This window comes from Pelophylax lessonae, assembly GCF_965119305.1.
Source record: "Pelophylax lessonae genome assembly, chromosome: 1".
Taxonomy (NCBI): Eukaryota; Metazoa; Chordata; class Amphibia; order Anura; family Ranidae; genus Pelophylax; species Pelophylax lessonae.
Window position 1 is genome coordinate 143,085,375 of NC_138768.1, and position 24,741 is coordinate 143,110,115.

At 40.9% G+C, this 24,741-nt stretch overlaps 1 protein-coding gene across 2 annotated transcripts in view; it reads left to right on the forward strand.

The window, feature by feature from the left end:
- The window catches only part of RASGRF2 (Ras protein specific guanine nucleotide releasing factor 2), a 495,935-nt gene that overhangs the window by 305,551 nt on the left and 165,643 nt on the right, over positions 1 to 24,741 (forward strand). For both annotated transcript variants that reach the window (XM_082267574.1, XM_082267575.1), the window contains exons 9-10: positions 9,883 to 10,001; positions 11,820 to 11,980. In XM_082267574.1, coding sequence (XP_082123700.1) covers positions 9,883 to 10,001; positions 11,820 to 11,980 — 280 coding nt within the window. The remainder of the gene's footprint in view (positions 1 to 9,882; positions 10,002 to 11,819; positions 11,981 to 24,741) is intronic.

A 24,741-nucleotide genomic window follows, 5' to 3' on the forward strand; every position in this document is an offset into this window, starting at 1 on the left:
CTAGTCCTGCTCCTGTGGAGGCAACATAACCCGAAGGTGCTGTATCACCGAGGACTACGTCTGTCAATGAGCTAAGAGAAAAGGATTTTACGGTAAGATTTTACAAAAATCCATTTTTCTGGAGGCATTAACAACCTGCCGACCGCTCTGTGTACATTGAACATTAATCTGACTATTTCTTCTCTATGAGAAGCAGGGAGAATAACAGCCAGATCAGTCATTAAAAGCAGCACACTTTACACACAATACACTTGTTAGGCACACCGTTAACCCCTTGATTGCCCCTAGATGTTAACCCCTTTCTAGCCAGTGTCATTAGTACAGTGTCAGTGTACAGTATTATCAATGATCATCTATTAGTGTCACTAGCGAAGTCAGTTATTGACCCTCCCAGTCAGTGTCTGTTAGCACCAGATTGCCTGCCACTCTATCACAGTCCCACTATAGGTCGCTGATCAATGCTATTACAGAAATGTTCAATCTTTTTTCATTTATATTGCAAAAAATATAAAACCCAGTGGTGATCAAAGACCACCAATAGAAAGCTTTATTTGTGTGAAAAAAAATAATATAAATTTAATTTGCGTACAGCGTTGCATGACTGTGCAATTACCAGGTAAAGTAGCACAGTGCTAAATAGCAAAACATGCCCTGGTCATGAAGGGGGTAAAACATTCTGGAAGTCAAGTTGTGAAATTACACGTGTGTAGAAATTGTATATGCTATATTATTTTTATATTCATTATATATTTTTCTTTCTTTTTTTTCCCTTTAAGGTGTATTAAAAAGTATTATTTATTTATTTATTTATTTTTTTCTGTGTGTGTGTGTGTGTGTGTTTCACCATTTTACCAAGACAGAAAATGAGGAAAAAAGCAGAATCTTGATTTGGCAATTGTACAGCCATAGAGGGAAAAACAGTTGTGTGTACAGAACAGAAGGAAAGTCACCCCTCTTGGGACCTGATATGGGTTTTAACCATTCCCTACTCTATCCATAAGAAAAAAAAGTTTGGCTTTTTATATATACAGGTGCATCTCAAAAAAATTAGAATATCATCAAAAAGTTATTTTGGCTCCCTAAATCATCAGTGACTGTGGAACTTCACACTGGACCTCATGCAACTTGAATTCTGTGCCTCTCCAGTCTTCCTCCAGACTCTAGGACCTTGATTTCCAAATGAAATGCAACATTTTCCACAGTCAGTGATGATTTGGGGAGCCATGTCATCTGCTGGTGTTGGTCCTTTGTGTTTTACCTCAAGTCCAAAGTCAGCGCAGCCCTCTATTAGGAAATTCCAGAGCACTTCATACTTCCCTCTGCTGATCAGTTTTATTTATTTTTTTTAATCAAGGAAAAGGTTTATTGATATAAGGTATTTCAAATATTCATCAAGCGTAATACATGTCATACAATGAATATTGTACATCAGGGTTAAAAACCTTCATCTCAAGTTGCAATAAAATGGAAAACTAAAAGTAAGTAATAACATACTATAAGGAAAAAACTGGTTGGAATGACATAAAAGAACTCATAAACGCACTCAAAATGTTAGCATTTGGCTAGAAAGAAGTAATTCTTCGGTGCATATTTCACTTTGAAGGACGAAAGTACAGTCATCCACTGCTAGAACCATAGAACAACATTGGAACCTAGATTTGTAATAATTTGTCTAAAATAAGCTGTGGAGGGGCTAATCCCAGGATATCAAGCCAACATTGCCATATTTACCGGAATTTCTTGGATGAAAGACTAATGCTGATATGTATTCTTTTCCGTAATGATAATGTGTTTTACCTGCTCAATCCATTGTGTACGACTTGGTGGGGAGGAAGAGAGTCAGAAGCATGCAATAGGCTTCCTTGCCAAATATACAGTATCTCATAAAAGTGAGTACACCCCTCACATTTTTGTAAATATTTTATTATATCTTTTCATGTGACAACACTGAAGAAATTACACTTTGCTACAATGTAAAGTAGTGAGTATACAGCTTGTATAACAGTATAAATTTGCTGTCCTCTCAAAATAACTCAACACAGCCATTAATGTCTAAACTGCTGGGAACAAAAGTGAGTACACCCCTAAGTGGAAATGTCCAAATTGGGCCCAAAGTGTCAATTTTTTTGTGTGACCAACATTATTTTCCAGCACTGCCTTAACCCTCTTGGGCATGGAGTTCACCAGAGCATCACAGGTCACCACTGGAGTCCTCTTCCACTCCTCCATGACAACATCATGAAATTGGTGGATGTTGGAGACCTTGGGCTCCTCCACCTTCTGTTTGAGGATGCCCCACAGATGCTTAATAGGGTTTAGGTCTGGAGACATGCTTGGTCAGTCCATCACCTTTACCCTCAGCTTCTTTAGCAAGGCAGTGGTCTTCTTGGAGGTGTGTTTGGTGTCGTTATCATGTTGGAATACTGCCCTGCCGCCCAGTCTCCAAATAGAGGGGATCATGCTCTGCTTCAATATGTCACAGTACATGTTGGCATTCATGGTTCCCTCAATGAACTGTAGCTCCCCAGTGCTGGCAGCACTCCTGCAGCCCCAGACCATGACACTCCCACCACCATGCTTGACTGTAGGCAGCACAGTCTTTGTGTGAAGGTCAGTGATTGCAGCGCTGCTATTTTAAATAGAAAATAAATAAGTGAGTGTCCATAAAACAATTATCCTAAACTTAGAAAATGGTAATTGAACCATTCATGTAAAGTGCCATTCAGTGCAATTATTGTGCAAAATACCGATCAATAAAAAGTGCAGATATTACAATGTAAAACTCCAAAAATGCAAACTAAGTGCAAACAGTCCATAAAACAGTTCTTTGAGGTAGCAGAAGCAGGATGCTTATTCTTGCAACTTCGGGGTCTCCCCCTTAGGGTATCTACTTACCACTACGTGGTGATTTTAAAGCAGATTAGAGTGGAGTGAGCTGTTGTTTCTTAATTGTCTCCTGCAAAGCTGTTTGGACTATGTTGGAAGCGATCCTTCTTCTTTAAGTGGTATTCTCAGGAAAGGACAAGGAGGAACAAGAAGGAGATTCTTTGGAACACAAAGGATCTTCAGAAGTAGATGACAGAACATAGATTACAGATTTCTGAAAATGGAATAAAGATGAAAGCATTCACCGGAGAACTGACACCTGAGAATACCACTTAAAGAAGAAGGATCGCTTCCAACATAGTCCAAACAGCTTTGCAGGAGACAATTAAGAAACAACAGCTCACTCCACTCTAATCTGCTTTAAAATCACCACGTAGTGGTAAGTAGATACCCTAAGGGGGAGACCCCGAAGTTGCAAGAATAAGCATCCTGCTTCTGCTACCTCAAAGAACTGTTTTATGGACTGTTTGCACTTAGTTTGCATTTTTGGAGTTTTACATTGTAATATCTGCACTTTTTATTGATCGGTATTTTGCACAATAATTGCACTGAATGGCACTTTACATGAATGGTTCAATTACCATTTTCTAAGTTTAGGATAATTGTTTTATGGACACTCACTTATTTATTTTCTATTTAAAATAGCAGCGCTGCAATCACTGACCTTCACTCATTCAAAGCACTAGCACTTTCTTTGCAGCAGGCAGCTAATTTATAAGCACTTAATTGGTTAATATTACACACCCCATAAGCGCGAGGTCCACAGTCCTGATAGCACAGTCTTTGTACTCCTCACCTGGATGCCGCCACACATGCTTGACATCATCTGAACCAAATAAGTTTATCCTGATCTCATCAGACCACAGGACATTATTCCAGCAATCCATGTCCTTAGTCTGCTTGTCTTCAGCAAACTGTTTGCGGGTTTTCTTGTGCATCATCTTTAGAAGAAGCTTCCTTCTGGGGTGACAGCCATGCAGACCAATTTGATGCAGTGTATGGGGTATGGTCTGAGCATTGACAGGCTGCCCCCCCCCCACCCCTTTAATCTCTGCAGCAATGCTGGCAGCACTTATACATCTAGTTCCCAAAGACAACCTCTGGATATGACACTGAGCATGTGCACTCAATTTCTTTGGTCGTCCATGGTGAGGCCTGTTCTGAGTGGAACCTGTCCTGTTAAACCGCTATATTGTCTTAGCCACCGTGCTGCAGCTCAGTTTCAGGATCTTGGCAATCTTCTTATAACCTAGGCCATCTTTATGTAGAGCAGCAGTTTTTTTTTTTAGTTCCTCAGAGAGTTCTTTGCCATGAGGTGCCATGTTGAACTTCCAGTGACCAGTATGAGAGAGTAAGAGACGTAACACCAAATTTAACACACCTGCTCCCCGTTCACACCTGAGACCTTGTAACACTAACGAGTCACGACACTGGGGAGGAAAAATGGCTAATTGGGCCCAATTTGGATATTTTTACTTAGAGGTGTACTCACTTTTGTTGCCAGCGGCTTAGACATTAATGGCTGTGTGTTAAGTTATTTTGAAGGGGACAGTAAATTTACTCTGTTATACAAGCTGTACGCTCACTACTTTACATTGTAGCAAAGTGTCATTTCTTCAGTGTTGTCACATGAAAAGATATAAAATGTTTACCAAAATGTGAGGGGTGTACTCACTTTTGTGAGATACTGTAAGAGAAGGGTGACAGCTATTTAAGTAGACGGGGTGTATTGTTCAGCTTCTAGTGCCCCTAAAAGGCAAATCCATAGGGAGTCGTATGTCATATGTCTGGTTAATTACAGTAAAAATTTCTCCCCAATAACGAACAATTTTGGGACATTTCCAGATCATATGTATAAAGTCCCCGGTATGAGGGGAACACTTAGGGCAAATAGGGGAGTCCCTTCTTCCCCAGGTGAACAACTATTTCGGTGTACGATACGTACGGTGTAGAATATGCTGATCAGTTTTATGGAGATGCTGATTTCATTTTCCAGCAGGACTTGGCATCTGCCCGCACTGCTAAAAGTACCAATTCCTGGTTTAATGATCATAGTATCACTGTGCTTGATTGACCAGCAAACTCAGCTGACCTAAACCCCATAGAGAATCTGTAGAGTATTGTCAACAGGAAGAGGAGAGACACCAGACCCAACAATGGAGATGAGCTTAAAGCCATTACTATTTCTGTATTAAAAATCCTTTTTTTAATTGGCCCTATGTAATATTCTACTTTTCTGAGATATTGAATTCTGGGTTTTCACTAGCTGTAAGCCATAATCATCAAAATTAAAAGAATGAAATGTTTGGAAAATATCACTCTGTGTGTGACGAATCTATATGAAATATATGAGTTTCCCTTTTTGAATTGAATTAGTGAAATAAATTAAATTTTAAAAGATATTCTAATTTTATGAGATGCCCCTGTATATATATTAGACACTGTGTTGTTACTGTAATTATTTACTGTACACAGTTTTTTTGTGTTTTTCCACCTAAAAACCATTGTGAAAAAAATGATGGATCCTTTCAGCAGCTGGACAATTCCCAAGACTCGTGTTCGGCTAATTTTAGTCAAAACATACATAACTATCACAGCTTGTGTGCAACCTTAGAAATCTGGCAGGAAATAATGGAGCCATCTGCTGGCATTTAGTCCAGGGACTGAAGAGCTAGCATAGACGCAGATTGTCATATTATACAAAAAGTCTGCATCTTAAGCTGCAATACCTCCATCACTTTGATAAACTTTTAGACAGCTACTATTGTACAACCACAGTTCCGAAAAAAAAAAAGTGGAAAGAAAGAATGCACTGATTTGCAAATCTCTTAAACCCATATTTTATTCAAAATAGAAAACATATCAAATATTTAAACCATATTAGAAAAAAAAAAAAACAGATCATTTGAATTGAATGACAGCAACATCTCTCAAAAAAGTTGGAACAGGGAAACAAAAAGCTGGCAAAGTAATTGATGCCAACAAGGAAGAGCTGGAAGAACGTTTAAAACTAATTAGGTTAATTGGCAAATGGGCAGTAACATAACTTGGTATAAAAAGGGCATCTTAGATAGTAACAGTGTCTCAGAAATAAAGATGGGCAGAGGTTTACCAGTTTGTTAAAAGCTGTGTCTAAAAGTTGTTGAACAGTTTCAGATCCAAAAATGTAAGGTAAAGCTAATCCAGAGAAGAAACCAAATCTGAACATGATCCAGAAACACCTATGTCTTCTCTGGGTCAAAGCTAATTTAAAATGGTTTGTTGCAAAGTGAAAAACTGTTCTGTGGCCAGATGAATCAAAATGTGACATTCTTTTAAGCAACCATGGATGCCACATCCTCTTAACTAAAGAGAAGAGGGACCTTCCGGCTTGTTATTAGTGCACTGTTCAAAAGCCTGCATCTCCGATGGTATTAGCGTGTATGGAATGGGCAGCTTGGAAAGGCACCACCAATGCTGAAAGATATATCCAGAAAGATCTTGCATATTTCAGCATATACTGCATCTATGACAACGGCAATATACACTTGTTATTTCTACTTTTCCCTTTGTGCCACTACCACTAAGCTATTGGGATTGGATCCTGCACCTTGAACTGAACTGAGAAATAAGAGTATAGGTTCAATTCACAAATCTGGCAAGCTAGGATATGGAACTTTATGCTCAGAAATCTGACAGTTATTTTCAGTACAAAAAGAATGGACGTTGATATCCAGATTTCCTGTCACTTTAAATAGTGTGTTTGAGCCAAGCTGCCCCAAAGAAGCCATGGAAGTAGTTTGTTTGGGTCAGCTTAACCTAACTACAGGGTGGAAGAAAGATCTGTCTCCTTACCTATTTTCAGGCTGCTCTTGTCTGGTCACATGGTCTCCCCTGTGTGAGCCAAAGCAAGATGCATGAGCGGTAACATCACCCATACTCTTACTATGGACCATCCGTTGTTGATGCTCCCTCCTCTCCCCTAAAGATGCCACTGGCTGACACAGGGAAGCTTATCACCTGATCGGACTGAAGAGGTCTGAAAATTGGTAAGTATATAGATCTTCTACGGGTTAGATATTATAGGTGTTAGAAGGGGGAGAAATCAGTTTTAAAGGAGAAGTACAGCCAAAGCTCGTTTGGCTGTACTTCTCCTGTGGATCACAGGACTGCAGTCTGTTCTGCACTCCTGTGACCCATTTTCAGCAGACAGCGGCTTGAAGCCCATTGTCAGCTGACCTCACAGAGCCGGTCCAGGCTAGGACAAGATTGTGACAATATGGTCGGGATTCGCCCACAACCCTGGACCAAGCCACGCACTTCTGCCCCCTCCACAGACCAGCGCTCCCATAAGCATAGGGGGGCATCAGGGAACCGGTGACTGACAGTCACCAGCTCTCTGCTCACGAAGGTCTGATAACCGATCGATCAGTGGTCTAGAGCCAACAGGGGACCGAGGCTGCATCCACTTAGATAAGTATGATTCTAAAAAAAACAAAAACATATATTTTAAGATTAGTTAGATATACCCCAGAATACTACTTTAAAGAGACAGTGCTTTAAAAGTTACACCTGGAAAAAAAAAATAAGGAGCCTTTCCTTGTGTAAATTGGGTCTTTTATACCAAAATATGACTTCAGATAACTAATCAGGTTACGGTTAGTTATATAGCTTTGATTGCCATAAGCAAATCATCTTTAGACCCCCTTCACATCTATGCAGTGCGTTGCATCAACACATACGCAAATTTGCAGTTATTTGAGCATTACCATGCATTGTGTTAAGGCAGCCAATTCATTCTGGGTGGCCTGCCAATGCACTACAACACAAAAAAAGAATATGTTGCTTTTTTTTGTAACACAATGCACAGATGGTTCTAATTTGCTTATTGCGATACATTGCAACACACATGTATTGAAGTTCATTTGCAAGGTGCATTGAGATATCATTCAAAATGAATGGCACAGCATTGCTGATCGTGCATTACTGTGTATTTTGGTGACGCACAACTAAAAATGCATTGCTGCAAGGCACAGATGTGAAGGTAGCTGAATTGTTACACATAATATTATTTATAATTTCTCTTATCAGTAAATACAATATGAAAAAATATTATGATACTTGAGCAACCATTGGTTGATTTGGCCCTTTTTTGAGGTGCAGCCAGTTTCAATTGTGTTAGCAGTATTACAGTATGTACAGTGTAACTGTAGTGCATGTTTTTGGACAGAAATGTGTGGTTGAAGATGGAGAATAACATTTAGGCTTAACTTTTTTAAAATTTATCATGAAGGTACCCTTTATTTATGGGTTGTTTTATCTTATCTCCCCATCCATTGGGTGTTCCTGTGAGAGGGATGCTCTGACCCTCTCTAATTTTTACATTGACGTTTGTTGAGCTGGGTGATGCTTGCAGGCCATCCTCTGCTTGAATTTCAGAAGATTTAGCTGGAATTGAGTTGTTTATGGAGTAGGTATGGCTTTTTCCTGTGCTTTGCTTAGCAGTCATAACTGAGTGATTTGCAGAGTATCGAAGCTTGATTATTCACTATCCCCAGTAATCCGAAAACAACAACCCATCCCAAAAATGACAAGACAACAAATACAATTTTGGATTCAAGTGACCATGGCAACCCTTTTGTTTTAATACAACAAATAAATTAAATCCAACTTTGGAGAATAATGCAATCAATGCATAACCTACAATCAGTACGGAAACAGGAATAGATCCTACCAGGTCTAAGGTCTTTGAAGGCACTTATAAAACCAACAAAAAATGTCTGTATCTGCCATCAACATAACCTGTTGTTTGGAAGGGACACCCATTTGCTTTCCAAAGTCCTGGTATCTTGGTTTTGTGGTATTTGCTCTCACATTTGTGCCATTTGTAGCACAAATGTTTGCTGTAATGTACAGTATAGTAAGTCCCCTACACGTGAACATTCAATTTGCAAACATTCAAAGATGCAAATGTGTTTGCATGACCAATCCTTTAAAGCTGGGTAAACAAACTTAGTTTTTTTGTTTTAACCCGGCGGGCTGAACAAAAACAAAAATGACGGATCTCCATACCAACACAAGCAATGTTGGTGCAGCGATCTCCCCTGCTGTGCCTTTGTGTTCTGACAGTGCCTCTCCCCCAGAACACACTGATTAGCGCTCGCAGCCTGTCTGCAAGCTCTGATCTTTGCTGGATTTGTGAATAAGTTGAACTTACGTACGAGCTCCAGGAACAGAATTCGTTCGCAAGTAGGGGACCTACTGTAGTTTTTCTCCTCTGTTTCTGTGATATCATTTAACACTGGCCTGAAGTTCAACTCAGTGTAACTAGTTTCTTCTTTATGCTCTGATTGTTCATTCTGTGCATCCGTTAGCTTATGGAGATCAACTGACAACGTAACATTTCACCACAATATCAAACGATCTGAGCATTCTGGCCCAGGGGGTTTAATTCACCTTTGTAAAATATTCAGTATGTTTTTTTTTTTTTTTTTTTTTTTTTTAAAAAAGCATACACTAACTAAAGACAAAACCTTTTTTTTTTTTTTTTTTTGGTTTTAGAAAGAGTGGAGAGGGATTAGAATACCTGTCAGGTTTTATTGTTGTCTGTGTCCCTGCAAGCAAGAGAGCAGAAATCTTCCAATGGGGACACCTATTCTGGTGGCCATGGTGACAATAAGGGACTCTCCCTCAGTATGGAGGGATTTCCTCTCACTTCCTGTTTTGGTTATGGAACAATGGGACACAGATGACAAAAAAACCCGACAAAGGTTATAACCCTCCCGTACTGTATTCAAAATGAAAAAAACATCTAGGGGCAGACAAGACAAAATGACTTACACCTGGCATTATTGCTTGAATATTATTGTAATGAGAAACATATTAAACTGTAAGAAGTGAAATTAACAAAGCATTGATGAAGATAATTCTTTTTTCTCATTGATCTGTGTTCAAAGAAACTACCTACAGATAAGTATTAAAAATAAACTTTATGAATTTCTTAATTTTATCTAACAGGGTAATGCATGATGAAGTTAGTGACACAGAGAACATTAGGAAAAACCTCTCTATCGAAAGAATGATTGTGGAAGGATGTGATATATTACTGGACACGAGTCAGACATTTGTACGCCAAGGTAAGCAGTTTCCATGGTGGGTAATATTTTCGTATTGCATCTCTTATTCTCTTAAATCTGATGTCTAGCTCGCTCAGTAAGGCCTAGTTCACAATAGAATTGAAAGCAGGCATTGTTGGGGCATTTTTAGCACCTCTCAAATGCTTATGCAAATAATACTGTGGACAGCATTCAGTGCTATTCACATTGTCAAAACATGAAGTGTTGGTATGGCTTAATTTCAAAATTGAAGCCGAATGTCGAGTTTGAAAGGAGTTGCAGCACTCTGATTGCAGCGCGTTTGCGGCGCGGTAGTACATTACAGTAAATAGGCGTTTGTGGTGCGGTTTTAACGCCTTAATATGTCAACCGCGGGGCAAACTCTCATAGGGCTTTTGGGGGAGCTTTTTTAATGCTCATTAAATGCTTATCAACCACACCTATTAACGCGCATTAATGATATAGATGTGTTTGATAAGCGGCAATATTTTGAGAAAGTGTGAACAAGCCCTAAAGGTATGTTTCTTATTCTGATGCCCAATTATACTGTGAAACCTGTGAAAAATCACAGCTTTGTGTTTGAAATGATTTGCATATTCCCCTATTAATAGCCAAAGCAAGGCAGCAGTGGAATATGTGTGACCACTCTGTGCAGTAACCTCTGTGAGTTGGGACATTGCAGCCACTGGCACATCCAGAGCATCTCACATGCAGGCCAGATTCACACCTTTGCATTGCAGCAACCCCAAAGCATGCATACGTTGTAAAAATGTAATGGCACATGTGAATAGAGCGTTGTGGTGCATCGTGTGGCCAAAAATAAGGCATATGCATTTTTTGTGCATTGAGGCATATTATGAGACCATTATGTATAGGCCATCTTACGGTCCTTTCATTTAGGATTTCCAGCTATGTCTGCTTGTCATTTTTTCAGGCGGACATGACTGGTTGCTCCATTTAAGTCTGTGAGCAGGCGGATGTAACCAGACGTGTTCCGACCGTTTACATCAACTTACCTGCAAGTCTGTTCAGGTAAAAAAAAAAAAAATGGAAAAAGACTGTGCCCTCTTCTGTTTTTCGGGACCTAAAGTTGACTGATCAGAAGCAGCCTGTATGCAAGTCTGTTATCATCCGGCTGCCCATAGATCCAACACAAGTCTGCAAAGGTCCAGTTGAAAAATGCAGAAAACATGAATGGGGATTTCACAAATGCAACATCCATCTTGTTCTGTTTAAATTTAACAGGGTATCTGAATAGGACCACAGAAACACTGATGTGCGCTGTGAAGGAAGCAGTACTGCCAATGCATTGTAATTTTTTTTTTACCTCATTGAAATGTCACAAAGTGACATTCCATTCATCTTTATATACTGCAGTGGGTTGCGATGTATCCCGCATTGCAACATACTGTGCTAAAAAAGTATAGCAGGTCCTACTTTATTTCGCCGCACACCAATGGAGCACAGTGGAATGAACTGAACACACAGGACTCAGTGCTAATTGCCTTGTCTATGCATTGGGACTGCAATTAATAAGGCTGCCCAGCCAAACGCATATGTTGTGAACAGGCCCTCAATTTAAAGATGATTGGTGGAAATCAGCTGGGCCATGCAGAACCCAGAGCAATTGTACAATGTGTTCTTAAAGCCTTGTACCACCACATGATAGGTCCTGCCTGTGAATGGAAAATATCAGTCACTGAACTCTCCCATAAAAGCTTTTTAATTTTGCCATGTTGTCTCTTTTTGGAAAAGTTCATGGTAACATAGCTGTGTTAGAAACAAGAATGAATGAAGGTGTCATGGCCTGTTTGAATAACAAGACAAATTTTATTGCAGGTACTCTTATCCAGGTGCCCTCAGTGGAGAGAGGGAAACTAAGTAAAGTCCGCCTGGGGCCTTTGTCTTTGAAGAGAGAAGGGGAAAGACAATGCTTTTTATTCACAAAACATTTCCTAATATGCACTAGAAGCTCAGGGGGAAAACTGCATTTACTCAAGGTAAGACATGCATTGCAAATAACCCAAATTACACTACAGACCTTTATTTATCATAAGGGTTCACATTCCTAAAAATGTATATGTGTAAAGCCTACAGTGCATACAGTGGGTACGGAAAGTATTCAGACCCCCTTAAATTTTTCACTCTTTGTTATATTGCAGCCATTTGCTAAAATCATTTAGGTTCATTCTTCTTCCTCATGAATGTACACATAGCACCCCATACTGACAGAAAAACACAGAATTGTTGACATTGTTGCAGATTTATTAAAAAAGAAAAACTGAAATATCACATGGTCCTAAGTATTCAGACCCTTTGCTCAGTATTTAGTAGAAGCCCCCTTTTGATCTAATACAGCCAGGAGTCTTTTTGGGAAAGATGCAACAAGTCTTTCACACCTGGATTTGGGGATCCTCTGCCATTCCTCCTTGCAGATCCTCTCCAGTTCTGTCAGGTTGGATGGTAAACGTTGGTGGACAGCCATTTTTAGGTCTCTCCAGAGATGCTCAATTGGGTTTAAGTCAGGGCTCTGGCTAGGCCATTCAAGAACAGTCACGGAGTTGTTGTGAAGCCACTCCTTTGTTATTTTAGCTGTGTGCTTAGGGTCATTGTCTTGTTGGAAGGTAAACCTTCGGCCCATTCTGAGGTCCAGAGCACTCTGGAGAAGGTTTTTGTCCAGGATATCCCTGTACTTGGCCGCATTCATCTTTCCCTCGATTGCAACCAGTCGTCCTGTCCCTGCAGCTGAAAAACACCCCCACAGTATGATGCTGCCACCACCATGCTTCACTGTTGGGACTGTATTGGACAGGTGATGAGCAGTGCCTGGTTTTCTCTACACATACCGCTTGGAATTAAGGCCAAAAAGTTCTATTTTGGTCTCATCAGACCAGAGAATCTTATTTCTCACCATCTTGGAGTCCTTCAGGTGTTTTTTAGCAAACTCCATGCGGGCTTTCAGGAGAGGAGAGGCTTCCGTCGGGCCACTCTGCCATAAAGCCCCGACTGGTGGAGGGCTGCAGTGATGGTTGACTTTCTACAACTTTCTCCCATCTCCTGACTGCATCTCTGGAGCTCAGCCACAGTGATCTTTGGGTTCTTCTTTACCTCTCTCACCAAGGCTCTTCTCCCCCGATAGCTCAGTTTGGCCGGACGGCCAGCTCTAGGAAGGGTTCTGGTCGTCCCAAACGTCTTCCATTTGAGGATTATGGAGGCCACTGTGCTCTTAGGAACCTTAAGTGCAGCAGAAATCTTTTTGTAACCTTGGCCAGATCTGTTCCTTGCCACAATTCTGTCTCTGAGCTCTTCAGGCAGTTCCTTTGACCTCATGATTCTCATTTGCTCTGACATGCATTGTGATCTGGAAGGCCTTATATAGACAGGTGGGTGGCTTTCCTAATCAAGTCCAATCAGTATAATCAAACACAGCTGGACTCAAATAAAGGTGTAGAACCATCTCAAGGATGATCAGAAGAAATTGAAAGTGCCTGAGTTAAATATATGAGTGTCACAGCAAAGGGTCTGAATACTTAGGACCATGTGATATTTCAGTTTTTCTTTTTTAATAAATCTGCAACAATGTCAACAATTCTGTGTTTTTCTGTCAGTATGGGGTGCTATGTGTACATTCATGAGGAAGAAGAATGAACTTAAATGATTTTAGCAAATGGCTGCAATATAACAAAGACTGAAAAATTTAAGGGGGTCTGAATACTTTCCGTACCCACTGTATACATGTCCTATAGGCAGCGCGGTGCAGGTTCTGCTTCTAGCACTTTGCTCATTATTTGATCTTTTCTACTTTTCAGATTAGGATCACATAGTAAAGCACTTGATAAGCATGTTGTATAATGTCAGGTTACTAAGGAAATGCTGCGATGTCTTTGCAGTATCATCATTGCTTTCTATAAAATCTGCGGGTTGGTCGGCAAAGTTGATGCTACAGCAGTAAATAATATGAATCTGCTGCTTGCAAATACATATATGCAGATAGGTATGAATGGACTAGTCCATCCATGATATAATAAAAAATAAAGATTTTTTAGGTAAGGAAAAAAGGCACATTATAAAGGCTTTAGAAATACATGTAAACACACATGGAAAGGCATAATCTCACCATTTACACCCCAGATATCTATAGAGCAACATAAAATGATGCTGGCCTCTTAGGGTAGATTTAGACATGCGTCTAAATCTTCCTTTCCTCTGAAGCCCGATCCACTATCGGGTTGTGCTTTACAGGCTACTGACAGGTGGTGAGGAAGCGATGCACGCGGTTTTGGGGCATTTGCAGTATTTCTGCATTTATTTGAATGTGTAACCTTACTGTTAAAAAAATTATGCATTAGTCTCACAATATGTAATATTCATGTTTATGTTTAAAATATTTTTTGTCATCACAACACGGGGAAATGAATGAATTATACATACCTTGACCATGGACCAGACCATATTTTCACATTTCGGCTATGAGTCTATAACTTTGTAATGACCTATGATACAGAATTGATATATATATTGTTTTTGTTTTAGAACAAACAGAGCTTTCTTTTGATCCTAAGGTTCTTTGAGAATTTTTTACATTTATTTGCATTTTAAGGGGAAAAAAAGATTACAAATTTAATTTTTTTTTTCAAGTTTGATCAGTAATATTTTGAACACAGGTTAAATTTGCTGTGTAGAATTCCAGTCAGCTGCAGCCAGTGAGCTATGTTCGCCTTCAGAGTAGTATTGGTATAGCAGTTTCCGTCGGCTAGCCAGTCAAGGCTATATCTCAGTAGACATGCAAGATTATAAAGCCTAAGATCAGGGAGACCAGCCCCCCCTGCATTCTTCGGGAGATGCAACTTTTGTAGGGAAATGTGGGCCCGTTTCTCATGCCATATGAATTTTGAGAAAGCTCGGTTCAGAAGTTGAACATCTTTATGTTTCAAAAGGAGTGGTATAGTTTGAAGTGGATAAAGTAGACGGGGGAAGCTGACCATTTTGATCAGATGGCATCTCCCGAAGAATGACAGGTATAAATTATGGCACATTTCTAGTTCTTTCCTAATCTTATCTATCAAAGGTTTATAGTTGAGACTGTATAGGGAGGTCGGGTCTTTGCTTTTTTTGACGCCCAGGTACGTGATATATGTGTGGGTGAGGGTAAAGGGGGAAGATGTGTCCCAGTCAGAGGTCGTAATTGTGAGAGGAAGAACCTCACTCTTGTCCTAGTTTATGAGGTCCATGAGTTTCTTAAAGTAATTTAAAATATTTTGTATGGTTTTTAGATCATCATTTGGATTGGATGTGAAGAGCAGCATGTCGTCAGCAAATAGTGCTGAACGAATTTCCTCCTCACCGATATAGATGCCCTGAATGGGTGCATGCTCAAGGAAGAATCTGGATAAAGGTTCTAGGGCTAGGTTAAATAGTATAGGGGAGAGGGGCAACCTTGCCTCGTATCATTGTGGAGGGGGAATAGTGTCAGATATTCCCACTGAAGACACAATTTTGGCTGTTGGATGGGCATACATAGGACAAAGGAAGTTCAGGACATGGCCCATTAAGCCCAGTCTCTCTAGCGTCAGGAAAAGCCAGGTGAATTTGACATTGTCAAAAGCTTTCTCTGCGTCTAGAGAGACAATGGCTAGGCGTTTGGTGGGGTTTGCTTTTGCATATTCCAGAGTTGATATGACCTTTGGAATGTTTGATGTGGCGGATCGACCCTTGACAAATCCGGATTGAGTGTTGTGAATGATTAGGGGTAGGATCGTAGCAAGCCTGGACGCTATAATTTTCGCCATGATCTTGGAATCAATATTCAGCAAAGAAATCGGGCGATACGAGCCAGGTAGTGAACTGTCTTTGCCTTTCTTGGCTATGAGCTTTATGTATGCATGATATCTCATTGGGAGGTAAGTACCTGTGGCCCAAAACACTTCGAAGAGAGGTTAGTGAAGGTAATATTGTGTCTGACATTTTTTTATAAAATTCACTGGTATATCCGTCGGGTCCCAGTGCTTTGTGGTTCGCTAAGGATTTAATAGAGTGGGATATTTCGTCCTGGATGATGGGGGGATTAATAAGTGCTAGTTGTGAATCTGTGAGGGAGGGCAGATTGACAGTGGCTTGTAGTTTATTTGCTGCTTCTGAGTCTATTTGACCCAGAGAATATTGGTCTTTGTAGAATTTTTCCAAAATATTTGTTATATCTTTCGAAGGGAGGTGATGTGAGTCGGGTGTATGTCCCTTTAATCAGTCTTGACAGCAGTTTGCTGGGCTTTTTACCAAACCGGTGGAGTTTGGCATCTAGATGCGAGCGTTTGGATTATTCCACTCGCTCGGTCCAGAGGTCAAAGTGTTTTTTGGCCGTGTACCATGCCTCAACATTTCCTCCAGTGTTAGAGGAGGCCATAGTCTGCTGGGCAGTACGTAGTTGGTCGCTCAACTGGGTGTATGTTTTTAGCATATTCCGATTGTATTGCGCAGTGTATGACATAACGTTACCTCTCAATACTGCCTTGCCTGCTTCCCACAACAGGACTGGGTCAGAGCCCTGGTCCCCATTGTGGGAGAGATAGTCAGTCCATGATGTTTGTAGAAATTGGAGGAAGTCTTCATTCTCTGGTAGGTAGTTAGGGAATTTCCACAGTTTGGGGGCATGTTGGTCATACATTAAATTTACAGAGAGCGATATGGGGGAGTGGTCCGAAATTACCTGTTCATGTATGTTTGAGGAGGTGATGTTGTGGAGCGTATTATATGTACAGAAAAGATAATCCAGTCTGGCTAGCGAATGGTGGTGATGGGAAAAGAAAGTATATTCCTTGTCTAGAGGGTGACTCTCGCGCCAATAATCTACTAGATTCAGTGAGGTGATCATATCAGAGAGGGGAGTAGAGCGAGTGCGTGAGAAGGTTGGAGTAGGAGCAGGGGCTGGGGATCCTGTCTTACGATCCTCTAGCTATAGGGCTTCACCTTTTTCTGCACATGGAGGAGTGTGAACACTGTTGGCTCCTAGCCCAGAGTTTATCCCCGAGTTCGGTGGTAAGGGTCTGGACGAGTGCTGTTCATGTCGGTTAGTGGGTGGAAGTGGGGCAGGGTAGAGAGTGCGTGGTAACGTCTCCGACGGTGGTAAGTCTTGTAGGGGGGGGGGAGAGGAGTCAATAGTGCAGTGTCTAAGAATTGGTGAAATATAACATAATTTAGCCAAACAAATGTAACCAAGACTAAGCATTTAGTAATTATCAGTTCCTTGGAGCTAATGTTTATGGTGTGAGCGATTCGCTCTGAGAGATGGGAAGGCCCGCCAGACCAAGACAGTCACTCAGGTGATTAAGCGGTGAGAGCTTGCAACGCCATATTTGACCTTCTTAGTTGCTTCTTTGGTGGGTGTGATCTGGGCCTTCCTGGACAGCGAAGCCTTTCTTCCATGGGTAAGTTAGCTGATTTCAGGTAGTTTTCAGCTTCATAAGGGGAGTTGAGTGAGATGCGTTCTCCTTCTGAGGTGGTGATGTGTAATATCGCTGGGCACGACAGGGTGAATTTAATTTGATGCTGGTACAGTGTGGAGAAGATTGAAGAGAAAGCTTTGCACTTTCTGGATACTTCCGCTGAATAATCTGCAAAGATAAGCAGTGAGTGACCATCAATTTGAAGTGAACGGTGCTGTCTGAAGTGCAGGAGGATGAGACTTTTGTCTGCGTAGTTCAGATAGCGCACAATAACATCTCTGGGGTTCTTCCTGCTGTCCGTTTGTTGGCCAATCCTGTGTGCCCGTTCTACTATGCACATGGTGTCAACCCCCAGCGCTCCAGGTATAGTTGTGGAGCACAAGTGTGACAGTGCATCCGGCTTGAGAGATTCGGGGACTCCTATCATGCGAAGGTTATTCCTTCTGGAGCTGTTTTCTGAATCCTCTATTTTATCCTGCAGGATCTGTAGAGCATGATTGTGTGCCGAGATGTCTCTGGTATTGAATGTAATTTCTTCCTCTAAGGAGGAGATCTGCATTTCAGCCTCTTGTATTTGTTGCTTATGTGACTGTAAGTCCTTGTGGATCTGTGCCATGCCTTGTATGATGGCTGTTTCCACTGTAGCTTTTATGGTGGGGAGAGAATCGCAGCTACTGCTTCTGCAATTTTCTCATATGTGATGTTAGTGCAGGGCTGCACGGGGCCGCGGCCCACGGGAGACTCTCTTACCTCCCTCCCTTGTGCTGTAGAGGCCACATGTGTACTGTCAGCCATGTTAGTTTCCTCTGGGGAGCGGGTGTTGGAGACCTCGGCGGCGCTGTTATGGGGTTCCACGAATCGGTCCATCGGCTATGTACTGTCTTCTGCCTGTGCTGCACTGTCTCGAGGTTTGTCTGTGACCTCCTGGGGCAGCTTTGTATGCGGCTATGTGGCGGGCGAAGTGGGAACCGGGCTCGCTCACTCCTTCCTCATGAGCGCTGGAACTGGAAGTTAAAATTACTTTTAAAATATCATTATTATTAGGATTTTATGGGATTTTAGTGATAGGGTTAACTTCTATTTTATTTTATATAATCTATTTCATAAAAATATTTTATTTATTCTATTTTCATAATTCTGTATCTTTGCACTATATTATTTTGTTTCATTATATACTTTTATTGATGCTGTCAGTACTACATGTTCAAGCAAGTAGGTACAAACATGTGTTATTGTTAAAGTAAAACTTCAGGCAGCTGGCTAAATACAGAATTCAAAACAGGAATATAAATTGCTGTATCTGCCAAAGTTATGCAAATTGCCTGAACAGTCTTCTGATTCCCACATTGCTGTTACACTGCACAACCGGGGAAGTCACTTTATTATTTCCTGCTTCAGCTTTGCATTGTCCTGTGTCACTTTTCCACCTGCTCACTGGACAATGAATCTATTAGGTAGGCAAGTAATAATGGAAGCTTTAGAGTTAAATAAGGCAAAAGAAAAGTGACTTTCCTGACTGTTCAGTGTTACTACAGTGTGGAAATCACTGGTTAAATAGATTTGGAAGTTAAAACAGTCAATGTATATACAGTAAAACCTTAGATTTAGAGTAACTTGGTTTGAGACTGCTTTGCAAGACAAGCAAATATTTTAAATAAATTTTGACTTGATATACAAGCGATGTCTTGATATACTAGTAGCATTATGTCACAACAGAGTATAAAAGAGAAGAGAGGCACCTCTAAGTGTAGCAATATGGTTACATTTAATGAAGGTTCAATATTTAGCAACTCACATAGTTGATGATTAAAACAGGCACATCTGAGTATGCAGGCATCCGGGGTAAAGCTGTCAAGAAAAGACCATCCTCCACACTGCCATCAACGTTATCCTTTCCACGCTGCTCTCCACGAATGCTTCAAGCTTCACTTTCAGATCGCTTTACTGCAGTGTCTTCCTGGTCACGATTGCAGACTGATGGCGGTGAGAGCCGGCGGTGCGAAAGATAGTCTATGTGGACAGCTTTACCCCGGATGCCTGCATACTTCATTAAATGTAACCATATTGCTACACTTCAAGGTGCCTCTCTTCTCTTTTATACTCAGTAGGTCCTGCTGGATTTTTCTTCTAATTACCTTGTGGAAGCTGCCATTTGTGGATGGACATTTTATGGTTACACAACCTATCACATTGCTATAATCTTTGTACAGTGGTGCTCATAAGTTTACATACCCTGGCAGAATTGATGATTTCTTGGCCATTTTTCTGAGAATATGAATGATAACACAAAAACTTTTCTTTCACTCATGGTTAGTGTTTGGCCGAAGCCATTTATTATCAATACACTGTATTTACCCTTTTTAAATCATAATGACAACAGAAACTACCCAAATGACCCTGATCAAAAGGGGGCAATACATGTTATTAAGAACTGGGGTGTACAGTGCCTTGCAAAAGTATTCGGCCCCCTTGAACTTTGCGACCTTTTGCCACATTTCAGGCTTCAAACATAAAGATATAAAACTGTAATTTTTTGTGAAGAATCAACAACAAGTGGGAAAACAATCATGAAGTGGACAAAATTTATTGGATATTTAAAACTTTTTTAAAAAATAAAAAACAGAAAAATTGGGCATGCAAAATTATTCAGCCCCCTTAAGTTAATACTTTGTAGCGCCACCTTTTGCTGCGATTACAGCTGTAAGTCGCTTGGGATATGTCTCTATCAGTTTTGCACATCGAGAGACTGAAATTTTTGCCCATTCTTCCTTGCAAAACAACTCGAGCTCAGTGAGGTTAGATGGAGAGCATTTGTGAACAGCAGTTTTCAGTTCTTTCCACAGATTCTCGATTGGATTCAGGTCTGGATTTTGACTTGGCCATTCTAACACCTGGATATGTTTATTTGTGAACCATTCCATTGTAGATTTTGCTTTATGTTTTGGATCATTGTCTTGTTGGAAGACAAATCTCCGTCCCAGTCTCAGGTCTTTTGCAGACTCCGTCAGGTTTTCTTCCAGAATGGTCCTGTATTTGGCTCCATCCATCTTCCCATTAATTTTAACCATCTTCCCTGTCCCTGCTGAAGAAAAGCAGGCCCAAACCATGATGCTGCCACCACCATGTTTGACTGTGGGGATGGTGTGTTCAGGGTGATGAGCTGTGTTTCTTTTACGCCAAACAAAACGTTTTGCATTGTTGCCAAAAAGTTTGATTTTGGTTTCATCTGACCAGAGCACCTTCTTCCACATGTTTGGTGTGTCTCCCAGGTGTCTTGTGGCAAACTTTAAACAACACTTTTTATGGATATCTTTAAGAAATGGCTTTCTTCTTGCCACTCTTCCATAAAGGCCAGATTTGTGCAGTATACGACTGATTGTTGTCATATGGACAGAGTCTCCCACCTCAGCTGTAGATCTCTGCAGTTCATCCAGAGTGATCATGGGCCTCTTGGCTGCATCTCTGATCAGTCTTCTCCTTGTATGAGCTGAAAGTTTAGAGGGACGGCCAGGTCTTCGTAAATGTGCAGTGGTCTGATACTCCTTCCATTTCAATATTATCGCTTGCACAGTGCTACTTGGGATGTTTAAAGCTTGGGAAATCTTTTTGTATCCAAATCCGGCTTTAAACTTCTCCACAACAGTATCTCGGACCTGCCTGGTGTGTTCCTTGTTCTTCATGATGCTCTCTGTGCTTTAAACAGACCTCGGAGACTATCACAGTGCAGGTGCATTTATACGGAGACTTGATTACACACAGGTTGATTCTATTTATCATCATTAGTCATTTAGTTCAACATTGGATCATTCAGAGATCTTCACTGAACTTCTGGAGAGAGTTTGCTGCACTGAAAGTTAAGGGGCAGAATAATTTTGCACGCCCAATTTTTTAGTTTTTTATTTCTTAACAAAGTTTGAAATATCCAATACATTTCGTTCCACTTCATGATTGTGTCCCACTTGTTGTTGTTTCTTCAAAAAAAAATTACAGTTTTATATCTTTATGTTTGAAGCCTGAAATGTGGCAAAAGGTTGCAAAGTTCAAGGGGGCTGAATACTTTCGCAAGGCACTGTAAACTTTTGATCAGGGTCATTTGGGTAGTTTCTTTTGTCAATATGATTTAAAAAGAGTAAACACAGTTAATTTAGAGTAAATGGCTTCAGCCAACCACTAACCATGAGTGAAAGAAAAGTTTTTGTGTTATCATTCATATTCTCGGAAAAATGGCCAAGAAATCATAAATTCTGCCAGGGTATGTAAACTTATCAGCACAACTGTATATGGACTATAAACTGAAACACTTATGAATAAATGGTTGTGGAACGAATCATCTGAGTTTCCATTATTTCTTATGGGGAAATTCACTTTGATGTAGGAATGCTTTGAATTACAAGCATGTTTTTACTGTATATTTCAGAGGTGTAATTGAAATATATATATTTTTATATTTCCGAAGTTCAGCTTTACTATAGAATAAAGATGGCTCTCCCGAGTTTTTGTCAGCACAATCTCTCTTTTATTTTACTTTTTAGCCAAAAATGTATGTACAAGAATGTAATGCACCCATGCATGTTGCAATGTAATATCAAAGGGGAAAGAAAGCAATCCAGCCCCAATTAGAGACATTTGTCTTTTGCCTCTGGGACTTTGGTATGCTGCATAAAAGAGCACTTATTTAGTATTCTTATACCCAGAGCAACTAGACAATTACAATCTAGGGTAAACTTCAGTAAATATAGCATTGGAAACAATCACAGGAATTATTTAGATCTTATTTTGTCTATTTCTTCCTAATTAAAACCTATAAAATTAAGTTGTATTTATTCAGGTCTGCTACCAAATTAAATTCATATTTTACAAAAACTGTAGCAGCTGACTTTTAATAATAGGACACTCACCTATCCCAGGATCAAGCACTGTCCGGCGCCAGCATACTCACTGCTTGCAGCTTTACAGCCCCCTGCTCACTGTGCAAGCATGAGCTGCGCTGTGCTATCTGATTGGTCCCGCAGCTTTCAGGGACCTGTGAAAAGTCCCAGAACGCTGCACATGGAAGAAGGGGGGGGAGCAGAACTTCCAATCAGATTGACTGAAAGTGGGGGAGCAGGTACCTGTCAATACTAGGTATCTGCCCCCCCCCCCCCCTCCAAAAAAAATTATGTGCAAAATGTTGAGGAGTTGGGGGGAGGGGGTAAGAGAGGATGTCCCCTTAAGGGTGAAGTTCTGCTTTAATATAGACTGTCTAGGGAAAATGCAGCTCTTATTCTTTTCCACCCTCCTCCAACACAGAAGTATATTTATCCAGATTTGATTGCCAATGTCTTTGTTGTTTGTTTACTTCCAGCAGTGAAAGGCTCCTTCTTCTGGCTGTGTTTGTGAAGTACGATCTCATAGACTTCTATAGAGCTAATCTACTTCCATCTCTTGGCCAGGAGACCACCCCATAAATGTCTGTGGGTTGTACTGAATGGGTGTGACCAGGAGAGGGAGCCTTTCGCCGCTGGATGTAAACAAACAAAGAAGGACGGGGCCATCAGATCTTGGTAAGTATACATTTGTGGAGGGGAAGGGGGAGATTGTTTAGGTCAGGGCAAAAATAATAAATGCACTTTTTCGGAGAATGCACTTATTCTTTAAAGGATATAAAGGGTCCAGTCATTGAATTGATAATGGTAAAAACTCTACACAAAAGAGGATAATGGGTGACATGCCTCTCTGTATTGGTGGCAGATAGGACTGAATGTGTTGTAACTATTGCATCATCACACAGAAAAAATGTATCTGTAGCCAAATGTATGGTTCCTTTTTTTTTTTTTAGTAGACTGGTAAAGATGTAGAAACCCTACCAAGTTTTTGTTGCTTAAAGTTAAACTATAGGTAACACATTTTTTTTAAATTTGGATAGAGTAAGTAAGGGTCATAACCCCTGTTTCGTTTTTTGCTCTCGCTTTCCCATTGGGAAGATTTCCCTTCACTTCCTGTCCCATAACCAAAACAGGAAGTGAGGAAATCCCTGCAAATTAGGGGAATCCCTCAGGGACACCCAGGTCACCAAAACTAGTGTGCTCATTGGAAGATTTCCCCTCTATTACTTTTCTGGGGACAACCCAAAATTTGGGATTTCTTTTACTTTCACTTTCAATGATAAATTTAAAGAATCTACTGCTTTCTTCAGAAACAGATCACCAGTAATGCAGACCTAATGCACTGCTCGCGTGTATTGGTAAGCAGTAGATTCATACACTATATTACCAAAAGCATTGGTACGCCTGCCTTTACGCGCACATGAACTTTATTGGCATCCCAGTCTTAGTCCATAGAGTTCAATATTGAGTTGCTCCCCCCTGCAGCTATAACGGCTTCAACTCTTCTGTTAGGTTGTCCACAAGGATTAAAAGTGTGTTTATTGGAATGTGTGACCATTCTTCCAGAAGCGCATTTAGGAGGTTAGGCACTGATTTTGAAGAGAAGATCCAACTCACAGTCTGCTCTCTGATTCCTCCCAAAGGTGTTGTCATGGTCTAGCCTGCAGATTGTTTATGAAATTTTTACCTCTTTGCTGCAGGGTTCTGCTAGATCTGTGACTCCATTTCACATGTGGTGTTTGGCTTCTCTGTTCACCTATGGACGTCGTCTGCTCCACTGTTGGTTTATATCCTTTTCCTTTCTAGTACTTCCTGGGTCACCTCCCTGTGTGCTTCCCTATATATACATGTGCTCAGTGCAGTGCTCCTTGCCTGAGCAACTTCACAGTTCTCTGAGCTTCTGGTTGTTACTACCTGTATATCCTGTGTCTGACTATTCGTGTACTGATCCCAGCTTTGTCTATTGTTGTGCTTTTCTGCCGTCCGCCCTGACCTCGGCTTGTTTCCTGGTTTTCCCTTCTGTCTCCTGTTGTACTCTGCACTTACTAAGTGGTGTCTGCATTTCCAGCTGGGCGTACCTGGGGGCCGCAGCCTGGTTCCAGCTTGCTGCAAGGCTATCCCCACTGTCAGGGGCATTGGTTAACCACTTTACCGCTAAGTACTGTAATAGTACTGCGGCAAAGTGGCTCGTTCCCGTCTGACGACGTAGACCTACGTTGTCAGACTCCTCCCCTGTAGGCGGCGCGCTCCCGCTGTTTTCATTCACAGCGGGAGTCGGGCCAGGGGAGGAGCAGCGGGTTGATGTTCCTGGAGGGAAACGCCAAATGGAAAAGGATTTAGGAAAACTAGAAGAATGGTCAGAACTCTGGCAACTGAAATTTAATGTGAAATTTAATGTGGATAAGTGCAAGATAATGCACCTGGGGCGTAAAAACCCAAGGGCAGAATATAGAATAT